This window comes from Galleria mellonella, unplaced genomic scaffold, assembly GCF_026898425.1.
Source record: "Galleria mellonella isolate WM207_F2 unplaced genomic scaffold, CSIRO_AGI_GalMel_v1 utg121, whole genome shotgun sequence".
NCBI lineage: Eukaryota > Metazoa > Arthropoda > Insecta > Lepidoptera > Pyralidae > Galleria > Galleria mellonella.
This window is the reverse complement of record NW_026441983.1, coordinates 3,786,744-3,804,543: the sequence shown is the minus strand read 5'-3', so window position 1 is coordinate 3,804,543 and position 17,800 is coordinate 3,786,744. Positions and strand designations below refer to the sequence as shown.

The 17,800-nt window shown below is 51.2% G+C and overlaps 1 protein-coding gene across 1 annotated transcript; it reads left to right on the top strand.

The window, feature by feature from the left end:
* The first annotated feature begins 276 nt into the window (after nucleotides 1-276).
* On the top strand, nucleotides 277-3,414 carry LOC113516583 (uncharacterized). The gene is made up of 3 exons (XM_052898646.1): nucleotides 277-621; nucleotides 724-1,730; nucleotides 1,810-3,414. Exons 1-3 carry the CDS (start codon nucleotides 489-491, stop codon nucleotides 1,996-1,998), a joined length of 1,329 nt encoding a protein of 442 aa, XP_052754606.1. The 5' UTR covers nucleotides 277-488; the 3' UTR covers nucleotides 1,999-3,414.
* Nucleotides 3,415-17,800: the final 14,386 nt, after the last annotated feature.

Genomic DNA, 17,800 nt, shown 5'->3' with positions numbered 1-17,800 from the left:
CTCCTCACTACCAAGCTTAAGGCTATATGAACATATCAATTAAAGGCGTATACAGCTCTCACAGATAAGCGTCAATGTATACTAACTAACAATTATACAATTAGAAAAGACCTAACTACCAATCCATATTATTAATAAGCCTAGTATACTGCACTAAAGAATTACCAAAGATGTCGATATCATGGTCAACGTTTACGGCTTTATTATACGATGATAACATTCTGTTGAGGGGAGAATTGGATCCTAAGTTAGTACGACAAGCCAAATACCAAAAACTAGACTTGATACAACTGTATGTTGGTTTGGAAATAAAATTATATAGCCTGACCAATAAAATAAAAAACCTCGCCATATTGCGGAAAACTATTGGAACTAATTTCTTCAACTGGCAACCATCTATAAGAGATGTCATTATTGTCATCTGTCAAAGTGTGTTGTCGATTGTGCGTGGTGTATTTCTTGGTTAAGTGAGTTATTTCAGCGTTAAAATGCCAAAGACGATTAAAAGCCAGTTAAGAAAAGTTATTTATAATATAAATAATTACTTGTCAGAAAGAAGGTCTGAAGGAATTGACTCTATTCCTCTAAACAACATCACGGACCTTGTTGTCAACATGACTGGTAGGTACCTCATATACTACGTCCAATATGAATTGGCTAATTTGTGACTAATTTTTAATTTAAAAGTTCTGTTTTTTTATTTTTGTTTTTTTTTTTGTATAGGTATATCCCAATCGTCCGTAATGAAAATACGAAGAGAAGGTCAGACCTCAGTTGTATTTTCTACACCCAAGAAAAATAAACCTAAAACAAAAAAGAAAATCAATTTGGATGATTTCGATCTCTGTGCAATTAGGCATAAACTACAAGAATTTTATGCCGTCCGAAAAGAAGTACCGAGTTTGAAGCGGTTGCTTGCAGCTCTGAAAGAATCAATAAATTTTGTTGGTGGCAGGGAGTCTCTTCGTTTACTGTTACACAAATTAGGTTATAAATTTAAAAAATGTAGAAATCAAAGGATAATTCTTATGGAGCGGTATGATATAGTAGCATGGAGGGATAGATATCTACAAGAAATCAAAGATGTAAGGAAGAGTGGTATGCCAATTGTATACCTTGATGAAAGTTATATTCATACTTCGCTCAATCAAGCTAAATGCTGGCAAAGTGAAAATGAGCCTGGTGGATCTAAATCTGTGGCTAAAGGCAAAAGATATGTCATTGTCCATTGTGGTGGCAAGACTGGGTTAATCCCTAATGCTTTATTAATTTATAATGACAAAGAAAAAAAAAAAGATTTCCATGACGCCATTAATACAGTTAATTTTAAGAAATGGGTATTGGATAAATTAATACCCAATTTGCAAGAACCTACCTGTATAGTCATGGACAACGCTAGATATCATTCTAGCCAAATCAACAAGCCACTGAGCATGATAAATAGAAAAAAAGAAATTACAGACTGGCTTTCATCAAATAATATTGCCTACCCTACCAATGCTACCAAAAGTATGCTAATGGTTATAGTAAAACAAAATAAACCTGACCCAATATATGAAATAGATCATTTAGTACAGGATTATGGTCACAAAATAGTAAGACTGCCTCCATATCATTATGACCTCAATCCTATTGAGATAATATGGGGCATAGTAAAAGGGAAGGTTGCCACAAAGAATGTTGGTTTAGACAATATCACATTCATGCAGCTTGTAAAAAACTGTTTTGAGGTAAATATCACATTTCATCTGATATAAAATTAAATATTTTGTTTAGATACAGTTACTGACTTATTAATTATTTTTCTAGGATATAACTGCCGATACATGGAATAATTGTTGTGAGCATACAAAGAAAATAGAAGAAGATTATAGACAAAGGGGACCAGTAATTGACGGAGAAATTGAAAAATTTATTATAAATGTTGGTGACGATAGTGAAACATCCAATGATACAAGTAGCAATGAATCTGTTATATCTGAAATTGAAACACAATAATCAGACAATGAAGATCATGAAACATATGAATCTGTTGAATATTTGGATTCCGACTTTGAAGACTTATGCTATTAAAATATTAAATAAAGCTAATACTGAAATAATAAAGTTGTACTTTTTTAAACTGCCTAATTAGAATCAGAATCAGAATGCCTATAGTTTACTTTTAAGGAAGTTTATTTCACAATACTTTAAAACTTAAATATTTACTTTAAAAAAAAACTTGTAGTAGGAACAACCTTTAAAAAGTAAATTTTAACTGTCCTTCCTGAGTCGTTAGAAAAGAAAGAAATAAACCTAGATTGTATTGTAGTGAGTAAAAAAAAATTTAAACGTCGATTCTTCTTCTAGCCGCGAATTTAAATAAATAGTAGGTAAACTAACTTTCTGCGATAGTTTACATTAAATTAAACACTAGCTAAAAAAAGTACACTTGCCAATTCGCAATAGTATGACTATAGTAGATGTTGCCATAATCATAGTTAATATAGCGCCCTCAGAGCAGGTTTTTTATTTTTTTGGTCAGGCTATACAATACGCTACCTGAAAAAATTAAGCAATTAACCAGAATTAAGTTTAAATTAATTTTGAAATGCATCATTTTTATTGTACAATGTCTTGGAAATATTAAACAAAATAGCAATCAAATTGCGAAATTATGACTTCTAGCAATTTGTACATTTATTTATTTGTCTTGTATTATTATTTTATATTATTATTTTACCGGTTTGATGATTCAGAAAGATCCTTAACAGCTATTATGTATATGCCAAAGAAACCGGCGAAGTATGGCCTTAAAATCCTACTAGTATGTGACGTTAAGTTGTTTTATGTATTCAATGCTTATATTATGGTAAAAATTCAGATGGCGTTGACCTTTCCGACGAGGAACGGAAACTGGCTATACCCACATAATCAGTTCCACGACTGTGCAAGGATTTTGAAAATACACACCGTAATAAAACGGGTAACAACCGATTCAACTTTACTGAACTCATGGAGGAATTATTAGAAAGTGGACTTATGTGTATTGATATTCTAAAAAATAACAAACAGCATATATCACACTCACTTCAAGCATCAAAAACACGAACGCCCGAAACGAGTGTGCATGGTTTTACCAAAGATTTAACTCTCGTGCCGTATATGCCAAAGAAGTTTAAAGCAGTTTTATTTATTTTATGCACCACTCAGCATAAATAGATTTTACGCAAATGGGACTTTCAGCTAAGAAATAACAAAAAAAAGAGCATTTTATTTATCAGCAATTACCCAGCTCATGCTAAAATAGAGAATTTGACCAACATAAAACTGGCATTTTTACCACCAAACACTACATCAGTGATTTAACCGATTGATCAAGAAATAATTAAAACCCTCAGAAGTCATTATAGAAATACTTTAGTACAGAAAATGATAAACGACATTGATAACACGCCAGGCCCATTTTCCATTAATATTTTAGATGCCATTGAAATGGTAACTACGGCATGGGCTCGGATGACTCCGGATACGATCAAAAATTGTTTTCTACACGCTGGGTTCCATAAATCTTCGGCTATCGCAACAATTGATGACGACTTCGATGATGAATTGAACATACCATTGACATAACTGACTACAGCATCATCAAGCGCAACAAATGTTGCTTACTGGGAAATATATGATGATATCGATAGACTAGCTGTGATAAGTTATTACAACTAGCGATTTGTCCGATAGTGAAATTGTTGAAACTGATGTTCCATCACATACGACGCAAGATGAAGAAAATGAGGAGGAAGATTGCATGGAAGTTGAGATTCCTACAACTAAGGATGTGGTTAGGTGTTGTAACAAAGCTTAAAAGATACTGTTTATTTGGTGATAGAAAGGATATTATCGATATTGAAGCAGTAATGAAAATAGAATACATCCTACACCGTATACTAGCAAAAAATAAATAATTTAAAGCAAACTAATATTATACATTTTTTTAAATGTACCAATGAATAATTATGTGTGCAAATATTTTCAATAATAATTGAATATAAACTATACATGTGCACGTGTCTGCATCTCTTTACCTTTGCCTGTAACGAGTTCCGGATATAACGACGAAAATAAAGTGGTCCCTTCATCGCCGTTATACCCGAAATCCACTATATATTAATAAAGCATGAACTTCTTGGATGAGTAGTAAAACCAGAAAACGATATCTAGGCAAAATGGAACTATTCCATTATTCAGAAACTATTAGAGCCATCTATTGATGAGAAGCGTAATTAATAACTTCTCCTAATCCCACTTTTGGTCAGTGTCACTGAAACTGCCACGTGTGATAGGGGATTTTTATTTTTTGCTATAGCAAAAATAAGTGTAAAATTGATCGATTTAAAACTTGATGAATTATTGATTGATCGATTTAAAACTTGATGAACTTAATGATTATTTACACGTGCGTAAAACAAACGCGGAGTGAAGCCGTGTAAAGTGTGAAGTGAGCGATCGACTAGACGGGCGTCGGCGTCCCCAGCAGCGTGAGCGAGTGCGGTGCGCGACAGAGAGAGCAGTGTGCGAGCGAGAGCGACGACGCGTGCGATTGGTGTCTCGCCAGTCGCGCCCCCGCTCCGCTCGCCACCCGGCCTCGCCGCGCGCCGCGCGCCCACGCACCGCGTCTCCACCCTGCGGGTTCGCCTGGCGACCCCCACAGCCGCAGCCGGGAACCGCGAGCCAAGGGCGGTGATTTCTTGTGAAATCATCCGTCCCTTGACAAGCCACCACCTTCCCCCGTAAGTATCCCATCTCTTTCCCCCTCGTCGCCTCACGACGCCCTCCGTCCCGTCTAGCCTTCCTTTTCCCCTAAAAACCATCCACCCCCGTCCATCTCCGCAGTCCAAGACGCCACAACAATGCCCCAACGGGGCCGCCACCGCGGCGCCCCCGAAAGACCTATCGTCAAGAGGGATCTATTAGATCCCTCCAAATCAGAAATACTACCCGCGTCCGCATTGGGGCTCGGTCCCCGCTCCGGCGGGCCAACCGCCGGGGGGTCGGCCGGGAGATCGGGCATTCCGCGGCGTGTGCCTGAGTGCACACCGCCGCGCGATACTCCCCGGTCCCCGTCCCCCTCCCCGGCGCCCGGCTCGCCGAGCACGGACCGACCCCCCACGGCCGCCACCAAACGTGCTGCCCCCCTTTCTTCTTCCTCCTATACGTCGTCGGAGTCATCAGTGGCTCACGACGACAAGAGAGCTTGCGTCGAGGACTCATCCCCCGCCTCCCTTCCCAGCCTTGCACCCAGTCCCGTTCCCGTTTCCGTCCCCGTCGCCGTGGGCACAGAGGAGCCCGAGATTATACCCACCCCCCGTTTCCGCGTGCTGGTGGGCGGCTCCCGACCTGCCACGGTGGGGCCGGCGCCGGGAACAATAATAGACACTTCCCTTGACACCCACTCCACTTCCTCCCAATCCCAGCCGGAGCGTGCCGCGTCGCGGGGCCGACCCCCCGCGGCCGACACGTATCTAGGCTACTCGATTTGCCCACCCCCGCCTATTTTCGAGGACCGGACGGAATTCCACATGGACGACACGTCCTATGTGGGTATCCGCTCCGGCACCCCATCCCCCATCCCCCAAGCCCCCCTACACCCACCTCTTCCGCAGAGACCGGAGCAGCGCCGCACGTACGCCGGCGCGGCGGCGCGACCGGCGCCGACTACGGCGCCCTCCGGCGCCGCGCCGCGCGTGGGAGCGGCGCCCGCACCGGTCGACGAAGAGACCCAAATGGGTAAATCTTACCCACCCATAGTGGCCGAGTGTCTGCCCAATTGGCAGAACCATTTCTGTCAATTGGAACAGATACTGGGCCACATCCCTAATGCACGTCCGTACGGCACGGGAATCCGCTTTATTGCAAAAAGCGTGACGGAATTCCGTGCCGTGCAACGATACCTAACGCAGCTAGGAGACAGCGAGCCGGCCCTCAGCTGGTATTGCTACAGCCTGGCGGAGGAGCTGCCGGTGAAGGTGGCCATCAGAGGCCTACCCGCCGACACTCCGCCGGACGCTGTGGCCGCCAGCTTGAGGGCCCTAGGGTTCCAAGTGTCCCTGGTGAGAACCATACCGGCGCGTCGAGGGCGCCCGGGATGCTTATTTCACGCGCTGTTGACGCGTATGAGTAGGGACGACCTCGCCCGGCTCTACAGCACCAAGGTGCTGTTGAGAATGCCGGGCGTAACCATCGAGGCGTGGCGGTCCGCCAACAGGATGGCTCAATGCCACCGCTGTCAGGCGTACGGCCACGCTTCCACTAATTGTCATCGTCCCATCAGGTGCGTCCGCTGCGCGGGGGAGCACGCCGCGGGAGCCTGCGACCGCCCGAGGGACGCTCCGCCCACGTGCGCCAACTGCGCGAGGGCCCACACGGCCAACGACCGGCGCTGCCCGGTGTATAAAAGGGAGGCGCGCCGCCGGAACATCGCGCCGACTGCGCCGATGCCTCCCGCACCCGTGGCGGCGCCAGGAGAGTGGCAGACCGTCGGCAGGGGGCGCACGAGGGCGCCCCCCACCCATACGACCCGCCATACGGCGCCCACAGTCGCACATAGTGCGACACAACTGCCCTCCGCCACCCAACCCGCGCCGGTGCGGCACGAGCCGGCCGGGCACGGAGGCGGAGCACCACCAGCGTCGGCGTCGGCAGGGGCGACACTCGCCACACCTGCCAACCCACCGACGGCCCGCGGCGCTCCAGTGGGCACCAAGAAGCGCCGCGGCCGCAGGCGACGCGGACGGCGCGCCGAGTCGACGCCTAACCAAGGCGTCGAAGCGGAACCCATAGAATTAAGAAACAATTTTATTAACCAAATAGTTAGTAGCAATAACCAGGACGTCGGATGTGTGCCCCCCTCGCTCCCTAGCCACGCAAGGCGTCCCCACGGATTCCTTCCGACGCCGGCCGCGAGCACGCCTGGGATGTCGGTTGCAGACCCATTACTTTTAGTGTTGGGTTTGCTAACCGATTTTCTAAAGGCGCTCGCGACCGGGTCGGACATTAAGTCGGCCGCGCTCGGCGGATTGGCCTCGTTGGAAAGGCTACACGGGCGCGGTTGAACTTCGTATCGCCTACTGGAATCCCGGGGGAGTCGCCGACAAAGCAGGCGACCTCCGACTCTTCGCCCAGCAGCAGGACTTACATGTCATTCTGCTGGGTGAAACTAAGCTAGCCCCACATATCGATTTCAGTGTGCCTAATTATCACGTGTATAGGCGGGACGAGGTCTCTCCGGCGGGAGTGCGGTACCGTGGTACGGCGGTTCTTGTCCGGAGGGATGTCGTCCACACGGAGATTGGGCACACTAAATATCGTTCCCTGCGTTCCAACGGTGTAGCGTTGAACGCGGGGGAGGGTAGAGGTCCGCCTGTTTGCAGGCTATCGTCCGCCCGCCGCTCGCTTTTGCTCGAACGATATCCGAGCCATCATGGACAGCGACAAGCCGACCATTCTGGCGGCCGACCTCAACGCGAAACACACCGCGTGGGGGTCGTCCCGCGTAACGAGGGACGGTTTGTGGCTGTTTCATGATGCCGAGAGCGGCGGTTATGAAATCCTAGGCCCCTCCTCACCCACTCATGTCCCAACCAATCCCAGGCACACATCTGACGTCCTGGACATAGTGTTGGCTAAGAATGTCCCCTGTCCCATTAACCTGGAGGTGTTGTACGACTTGAATACGTCTCACCTCCCGGTATTGATCGCGCTTGACGTAGCGGCCACGTTCGTTCCAGCGTCGCGCCCCAGTAGGAGGATAGACTGGACGGCGTTTCAACGCGAGCTCGACGGGTACTCCCTCAGCGGCGAGCTCGCCACTCCTGAGGCGATCGAGGACGCCTCCACGGCCATCACGGCCGCCATAGTGGCCGCCAAGGAGGCGGCAACGGTCGCCCATACCCCCTCGGGAGCGGCGGGCGCGTCTCGCCGCCGCGAGAAATTACCCGTCGATCTATACGAAATGCTCGCACAGAAGCGCCGTCTTCGTCGCCTATGGGCGCGCATGCGTTGTCCGCGCGTCAAGCGCGATCTCAACTGTTTGGCTGCACAACTGTCGGAGGGGGTGCGGGTGTGGCGTGGGGCCGCCTGGGACAATTTGATCGAACAGGCGACCGATCACGACACCAACCTGCACCGGCTCTGCCGACAGTTGTCAACACGGCCACCACCCGTGTGTCCGCTGCTAGACGCGACGGGCACACGAAGGTACGCAGCCAAGGACAGGGCAGACATTCTAGCCAACCATCTACAGGGGCAATTCCAGCCCCATCCCCTTGCCGTTCCCACAGATCCCACTGTCGTCGAGCACCACGAGCGAGTGACACGGCGCGTAGAGGAATTCCTATCGGGCGAGTCCCCGCCGCTCGCGGGTGTCGAATTCATCTCACCTGCTGAGCTGCGGAGGACCGTGGAGCGCCTCCCCAGGAGGAAGGCGCCGGGCCCCGATGGAATTTCCAACGCCGAGTTAATGCAGCTGCCGTGAAGGTGCCTGGTGGCGCTCACCAGGCTCTTCAATGGAATCCTCCGCACAGGTCATTTTCCAGAGTCCTGGAAACTGGGTAGAGTGATCGTCCTCCCCAAACCGGGCAAGGATCGCCGTTTGCCAGGAAGCTACCGCCCCATCACGCTACTGGCGCACATAGCCAAACTGTTTGAGAGGTTGCTGCTCCGACGGATGGCCGAACATTTCACTCCTAGGAGCGAACAGTTCGGCTTTCGGTCGGGGCACTCGACCACTCTGCAGCTGGCGCGCGTGCTGCACCATCTGGCCGCCGAGCGCAACCACGGTCGAGTGGTGGTCGATGTCTTCTTAGACATCGAAAAAGCATTCGACCGTGTTTGGCACGACGGCCTAGTATACAAATTATTACAATATACCAGCACGCCGCCCGCGTATGTGCGACTGGTGGCGTCGTTTCTCAGGGGCCGTAGCTTCTTCGTTTCGGTGGAGGACGCGCACTCCGACACCCGCCCAGTGGCCGCCGGAGTTCCACAAGGTAGCTGCATTTCCCCGGCGCTCTACGCGCTGTACACGAATGACATCCCTGTCCTGGACAGCCAGCCCTTTACACTGGCCCTGGAACGGGATGTCATGCTCGCTCTGTTTGCCGACGACACGGGATTTTTCACGTCGTCGTACTGGAAGACGAGAGCCGCCGCTCAAATGCAGCGGCAACTGGACCTGCTGCCGGAGTGGTTGGACAGGTAGCGCATGGCCGTCAATGTTGACAAAACGGTCGCGCTACTTGTCCGCCGCAGTCGTACAGCACCGCCGCCGCCCTTAAGGCTCCTTAATAAGGAAATCGCGTGGGAGAGCACCGTGCGATACCTAGGGGTCGACATCGACCGGTCGTTGAGAATGGTGCCGCAGGTGTCGCGTGCCATAGCGCAGGCTCGCGCGGCGCGCGCCTTTCTCCGACCGGTGCTAACTTCCAGGTTGCCGTTACGGACGCGGGTCTCTATCTATAAGACCTACGTCCGTTCACGGTTAACATATGCCGCACCCGCTTGGTATGCACTGTGCTCTCCGACGCTTAGGCGCCGGCTGCAGGCCCAGCAAAACATCGCTCTCCGCTTGTGCACGGGAGCGGGCAGATACGTCCGTAACGACGTTATCGCCCGCGGCTTAGGGGTCCCAACGGTGGAGGGTTCGTTGTCGACATGGCGAGCAAAATGTTCGCCCGTGCCGACAACGGACACCATCAACACTTAAGGGGCCTCGCGCCGCTGCATGCGCGTCCACCGGACGGCCGTCCCACGCCTAGGGACCTCCTGTGCACAGGCGAATAGTGATCGTGATTGCCTCGTCTACCAGTACGACGACTTACCTACCCTTTTTCCCCATTTCCCTTCTTCTTTCTCATTCCCTCCTCTCGCCCGTTCCAAGTGTGTAATTATATCCCCCGCGTCCAAGCGGGGGGAGGGCCGACATACTTCTTGTGTCGACCCTTACTAACACAACTTATTTATTATTAACAACTATTATATATATCTGGGAACGGGCGAGAGGGGAGAATTACAATATTAAAAAAAAATATATATATATATATATATATTATAAAAAAAAAAAAAAAAAAAATAAAAAAAAAAAAAAGAAAGAAGAAGAGGCCACAACAAAGAAGACACCACGCCGGCATACACAGACCACCAGTGTATGCCGGCTCAAAACCCAGTGACCCGGAGGTAGTTGCCTCCGGAGATGCAGCCGGGGTAAAGGGGTTTACCCCGAGACCCCTACCTCACCCGCCTACACTATTAAAGGCGGGCAAGAAGACCCGGATGATGATGATGGGATTTTTATCGTGGTAAGTTTTTTAGTAATTTCATATTAAATACGTCAATTTTGATCAGCCTGCACTTTTTTGTATTTAGTATTGTCAAATTAATGATATGACACTGCTATTTGCATCATTTCATCTTTGTATTAAAAAAAAAAAAAGAAATATAGAATGCTTATCCTCCAAATTTCAGATTATTTCAAAATACCTAAAAGGCAAAACGGACCCAGGTATAATGGACCATGGTCCATTTTCAATCATGGTCCATGAAGGATGAATTAATGAGAAATGCTCCACGAGGCTCTTGGAGCATATGTCATGAAAGTGGATAGATACACAAGGACATATTTACGGGATGGTTTAAGAAGTTCATTCATTTTTCAAGAGCATCTCCAGATAATTCTGTATTGTTCTTACTTGACGAGCACACCAGTCACGTTAAAAATCTAGACGTTATTGATTTGGGATGAAAACATGGAGTGCATATGTTAGTTAGGAGTGCATATGTTAGTTAGGAGTGCATGTTAGTTAGGAGTGCATATGTTAGTTAGGAGTAAATATAATACGCAGTTCCAAATTGCAGAATTTGTTAACCAAGCTTTTTAGAAAACAGCTACACACAACATCTTGCAATGCGTACGAAAACACAGGCATCTGGCTTTTAAAATGCAATCAATTTGACAGATTTTGATTTTTGGCAGCATCGACAACTATCATTTTAAAACACAGTGATACGAGCGATGAAAGATTTATAACTATTGAACCCCAGTTACTTACTACTAACTGTGCCAACGTAGACCCCGACGATGAGAACACAAAAAGTGTGTAAAAGATGTTCCTCAGATTAGGTTGTGAATAACCACCATTCACAGTTCAATCTAACATTTGGTCCATTTTGCCCATTAGCGTAACCCATTTTACCTTCACGTGTATCAAAATTGGTCATAAAGAGGATTTTGGAAATCATCCAATATTTTCGAATTCTGTGATTTAATCAAAGTGCGATTAATAAAAATTTTAGACTAATTATTAATAAGGATATTATATAAAAAAATATTAATATAAAGCCATATTTTGTTAACTATGACTACTTTTTCCTTAAATATACCATTTTGCCTTGAGTTCCTCTATACATATATGATTGCCAAGCGTTTTTAAGGAAGCGTTACCGTTGGCATTAAACCCTATGAATGTAATAAACGCATTTAAAAAATTTGGCATCTGGCCGAACGAAGATGTCTTTTAAGAATTTTGTTCACGACATTGTAATCTCTTTGTATAGTTTATAGCGATATTTTATAGTTATTTTTGTCATTAGTTTTAATCATTTAAATTGTTAATTTTATATAGGTTTTTTCTGATGTATTTATAGTTGTAAGTTGAATAAAACATTTTATTGTGTCGAGTTATTATTAACCACAAGTAGAAATAAGAAAAAGATTGTAAAAATAATAGTAATAAGATAATTATGATAAATAAATAGACGCCAAATGGTGCCGCTCTGAAGAGTTACGCGTCCCTCTCACACTCGCCCCGTCCCGCTCGCACCGACTCACTAATGTGAGTTGGTACATGTTCTCGTGCGACCGGGCGGGTATAAAGATAGGCCGCCTACCGTCGAGCGGCATGGATCGGCAAGCGAGTCAACTGTCTTCAGCGAAGTCCAACAAGTGGCAGAACTGCAAGAAAATCATCGAAAGCAGCGGCAGCATTGCAGATCGGCCAGCGACCCGCAGCGAAGACATCAAGTGAAGCAACAAGTGGCAGCTGTTGCGTACGCACAAGCGCCAGCATCAAGTCCACGGCAGTGCAACGCATCGGAGATCGGCAGTCCAACTCGGGTCTGCAACCCCAACCGCAACGCCGCGACTACAGCTACAGCCACACCGCACGGATCCCTGCATCGCCTAACAAGAGTGAAGACGTCGTCTGGTGCGTTTGTTGATGCAAACGTACCAGACCACGGCCGGCTGCCAACAACACCGGGCGGCTGAGAAGGAGCCCCGCTCAAGAAAGAAGCCCACCCGGGGGACAGGCGACCCCAGCGTGAGAGGATCGCGGACGACCGCTCCACACGAAGTCCACCTCAAGGAGACCTCATGCCGCAGTGAGACAGACGGAAGACCCCACTAAGAAGAAAGAAGAAGATGTCAAGCCCGGCCAGGCGGCCGGATGAAAAAGGCCCTTATCAGGGCCGCAGTGTACCAACCGCGCAGAGGGGCAGTAACCCCCCCCCCTGCAGCGCGCGCCCGCGCGCCGCGCCCGCGATCGGCGGAGTCCCCCCGCGTGAGGGGGAAAGACCGCTCGCGCTCCCGCGTCGCGATCCGCGCCCCAGGCGTGCCGAACGTCACGCCCCCCGCCAGCCCTCAAGCCGCGACCGCGTCGTCGCGCGGCCACGCGAGTGATTCCGCCGCCCGCGCAGGAAGAAGCGGCGCCTCTACCCCGCGCGCCCCGCAGGCAGCGCCCGCCGCGACGCCCACAGTGTTCGTGGGACGCCCGGAAGCGTCATCCGGCCGACCAGCGCATCCATACGTCCAGCCGGATGGACGTTTTTCAGTGTCGGATTCGACGCCCGCCGCCGCCCAGCACCGCGGAGAGACCCGCGGGCCGCTGGAGACGCCGCCGATCGCGAGCCCGGAGGACGCCGACACCGCAGGAGCGTCCGCGTCAGCCGCAAGAGCGAGAGGGACAGGCGCTTTGCCCTCCGCTTCACGTCTCGCACCGCCACCGGGTCCGGCAGGACTCTCCGGAAGCCGGAGCGGAGGTGCGCTGGCTGGTCTTTCACCAAGATCAACCTTGGAGTGCGACTCCCTGATCTTGGCGCAAGTACTGGCCGCGGACCTTCTCTCCCAGGGCATGAAGGAGAGAATTGCCGCCCTGGTGGGGGACGAGGCTACGAGGTTGGAGGGCCAGCCTACCCCGCCCGTCGAGGAAATGGAGCTGGCGAGGGACAGGCAGATCGGTCCAGCTGACCACACGCCCAGCCCGAAGGCCCCGAAGCCCGGAGCAACCAGATGGCGGACACAAAAGGCCGTGTCAAGAGCCGTCCCCGCCGTTGCAACCCACCCCGATGCCGCAGAGAGACCCCAGGCTCAGACACAGAGAGGCGGGAACAGCCAGTCTGAGCCTGTCTCAACACCAACACTCCCTACGCTTGCAACCAGCTCCCACGTACGCGGACGCCATCAGACAAACGACACCACCACCCAGCACGTCGGCGTCCAATACAAATGTGTATACGAACACAAACGCGAACGTCGGAACGAACGCAGCCGCCGCTCCTCCTCGCGCTGCAGCGGCAAAACCAAGGATTCCCCCACTAATAGTGGAGCAGCTGCCCGAGTGGACTCGCCACTTCAGAGCACTCAAGATGAAGCTGAATTACGCGCCGAACGCCCGCCCCTTCGGGAAGGGCGTAAGATTCTCTCCCAGGTCGGAAGACGAATATAGAATAATTCAAAGATACCTTACCGACCTGGAGAAGAAAGAAAGAATCAGCTGGTTCAGCTACCAGCTACCGGCCGAACAAAGCCTGAAAGTGGCGATCAGGGGAATCCCAGCGGACACACCCGTAGAGGAGATCGTCGGCGCCTTGACGGAGCTCGGATATAGCCCGGAGTATGTCCGCCAAATAAAAGCCCGTCAAGGCCGCCCAGGGTGCATCTTTTTCGCCCAATTGAAACGCACCCCAGGCATCACCCCCGGCATCTACTCAGTGGATGAACTACTATGCATGCCGGGGGTCAAAATTGAAGCGTGGAGGGGCAAGAAGGGCCCCTCACAATGCCACAGACGCCAGACCTTCAGGCACTCCTCCTACGGGTGCCACAGAAAGCTGGCTTGTGTCCGCTGCGGCGGCGAACACGAGGCCAGGGAATGTCCACGCCCGCGGGAAGAACCCCCGACCTGCGCCAACTGTGGAGACGCGCATACGGCCAACAGCCCCGCCTGCCCCGTACTCCGCAGAGAATCCCGTAACAAGAAAGCGGGTACGGTGGCTAGAACAACAACAACAGGCGACGCAACGAAGAGTGATCGGTCCGTCCCCACAGCCGCAAACCAGGGCAACCTAATGGCCCCGGCGAACCCGGCCACGGACAGACACAAGCCGCCGCCAAACAACAACACCAACAGCAGCAAAAACAAAAAGAGGAGGAGGGGCAAATACAACACCGCCCCAGCGGCGGCTGCTACATCCCAGGCCCCAATTCCGACGCACACGTTCCGTCCGCCCGCGGTCGCCGCCCCACAGACCCATGCGCCCGCCACCGCACAACCTGCAACGGCGCCACAAACGCACAAGGGGAAGATGGCGAAGCAACAACTGCAACAGAAGACTAACACCTCCATAGACTTGAACACAGTAATGACAACGATGGTCAATATACTGATGGAGGTGTTACTAGCGGTGCAAACCGGCGCAGATCCCCTGCCGGCAATCACCGCTGGTCTATTGAAGTTGTCCCAGGTGCCACGATGATCAAGATGGTACACTGGAACGCGGACGGAGTCCGCAGCAAACTGACGCTACTAAAGGCAATGCTCGTGGAGTACAATGTCGATGTGTGTCTACTGTCAGAGACACGCCTAGGGGCCAACGACTCACTCCACGTCCCTGGTTACTATGCATACAGACAAGACGAGACTTCGGACGGCCATAGGGTATATCGCGGGTTGGCCGTACTTGTCAAAAGAAGAATCGTCCACCAGCAACTCCCCCTAGTGCAGTTAACATCACTCTACGCATTGGGGGTCGAGATATGTGTAAATGGAAGCCCCACCCGTGTGTTCGCAATATACCATCCGCCGAACACGAGGATTGCAGCAGCCGACATAAAAAAAAATCTTCGACTCGCCGCTGCCCACCATCGCCGCGGGCGATTGGAACAGCAAACACACGGCGTGGAACTCGAACAACGATTCAGTACACGGGAGAGTTCTACTAGGGATAATTGAGAGAATGGATATCACCGCCCAAGGGCCAGAGGTTCCAACTCACTATCCCAACGATCCTACGAAGACGCCTGACGTCCTTGATATAGTACTGTTCAAGGGCGTAGACGGCCAACTGACGCAGGAAGTCCTCTTGGAGGACATCCAATCCGACCACCTACCAGTATGCATAGTACTCCAGAACGAGCCATCGCACTAGACGCCGCAGGCCTCGCGCCGCCGGACCGATTGGGTGAAGTTCAGGGACTCGATGCAACGTAACACGCCAACGATGGCAGTTTCAACCTCGTCAGACGTCGAACGACTCGCAGAAGACCTGTCGGTCTCTATGCAAAACGCCATGAGCGAAGCGGCCAAACCGGGATCGGTGTGCAAATCCTTCTTCCCGATCCCGGCCTCCACACTGAAGATGCTGGCCGAAAAACGTAGGCTGCGTAGGGACTGGCAGACTACACGATGCCCTGTCCTCAAGACGAGGTTGAACCGACTTGCATCCACCATAAAGACCGAGCTCGAGTCCCATAGAAGAGAAAGTTGGGATCGCATGATGGAAGAGGCCGGCGACGACTGGACGAGCATTCACCGCCTCTGTCGCCGGCTCACCAAATCCAAACCACCCATCCGTCCATTACTGGCGAGCGACGGGAAGCCGCGATACCGCGCAGCAGACCGCGCGGAGATACACGCGGACCACCTCGAACGCCAATTTCAGCCTAACCCGACTGAAGATGCCGAACACGCTGCAGCCATCGACAAATTTGTCGAAGACTACCTGGCACCCACACTTGAACCGCACGAAGACCCGGTAGTCTTTTCGCCGGGACAAGTGGAGCGTGAGATCAGAAAGACGAAGCCTCGGAAAGCCCCAGGCAGCGATGGTATCACCAATACGGCGCTGCGTCACCTGCCACCGCGCACAATAGCGGCACTGACGCGCCTGTACAACGGTATCATGCGCACAGGGCATTTCCCAACCCCCTGGAAGATAGGCAAAGTCATCACGCTGCCTAAGCCCGGCAAGAACGTATTGAAGCCGGAATCCTATCGGCCAATCACGTTGCTGCAGCACATATCCAAAGTGTTCGAGAGGCTGGTGCTCAAGCACCTACAGCCACACCTGAAGCCTCGCCCGGAACAGTTCGGGTTCAGAGCTGACCACTCCAGCTAGCCAGAGTACTGCATACAGTCACAACCGCACATAACAAGAAGGAGCAAGTCGTCGCAGTACTCTTGGACATGGAGAAGGCGTTCGACCGCGTATGGCACAACGGTCTGCTGCACAAGTTGGCCACACAGACGACAACGCCAAGAAGGCTCGTCAAAGTTGTGACCTCCTTCCTAGACAACCGAACATTCACAGTGACGGTGGAAAATTGCTGCTCGACCACGCGCCCCATCCGGGCAGAAGTGCCTCAGGGAAGCTGCCTATCGCCTGCGCTCTACGCGCAGTTCACCGACGACATCATTACAACACCAGAGACGACTCTCGCGCTGTATGCTGACGACGCCGCCTACGTAGCGACGTCCATATCGGCGAAGCATGCAGCGCAGAAGATGCAGAGGGTCCTAGACCAACTACCACAATGGCTGGACAAGTGGAGATTGTCGGTGAACGTGCGCAAAACGCAGGCGATCCTCTTCGGACAGCGGCATCACCCATCCAAGCTCAAGCTCGGAGGCACCGAGATCGAGTAGGCCCCCACCGTCACATACCTGGGAGTCAAGATCGACCGTCGGCTTACCTTCCGCGCCCACGCGAAACAAGTTCGCGACAAGGCGCGAGTGGCAAGGCACTTGCTGCGTCCGGTGTTGAGCGGAAGCCTCCCTCTCACGAACAAACTTACCATATACAAGACGTATATCCGATCACGGCTCACATATGCAGCACCGGTGTGGTATGCAAGTAAGTAAAGCCATGAAGGACGCCATCAGAGCCCAGCAGAATCAGACGTTGCGTACCATTACCGGTGCTCACAAATACGTAAGAAACTCCACCCTTGAGAGGGACCTCAAGATGCCAACACTGGACAGCTTCATCGAGGACCTGGCCACCAGATTGTTCGAGCGAGCCGACGCGTCGACCTGGGACCATCTGAAAGATCTGGCGCCGCTACACGCGCGCCCCCCGGACTCCAGGCCATACGCGCGCGAACAAGTTCGCGCGCAACCACCAGTCAAGACACCATAAAAGACCACCACGATCACCATGGTACCACCGGTCGCTCATACATCCGCTGGCAGCTTGCTGGGCCTCCCCCCAAGGGGTCTCACCCGGCAGGCGAAGACCGCGTTGAGCGAGCCGGTCGGTACACACGTGAGGAACTTAATCGAATCGCAAGCAAAGACGACAAGCCACCACCAGCTTAAGGCTCACCCAGTGACCCATGCGTAGTCGCGCATGGCGTGGAGAACAACCAGAGAGGGGCCAACCAGCCCCGGACTGGTTTCCCCATTCCCACACCAGGGAATGCGTGAAGACAGGATACTCGAGCGGCATGCACTGCACTGCACTGCACTCCCCAACCGATAAGGAAATAGGA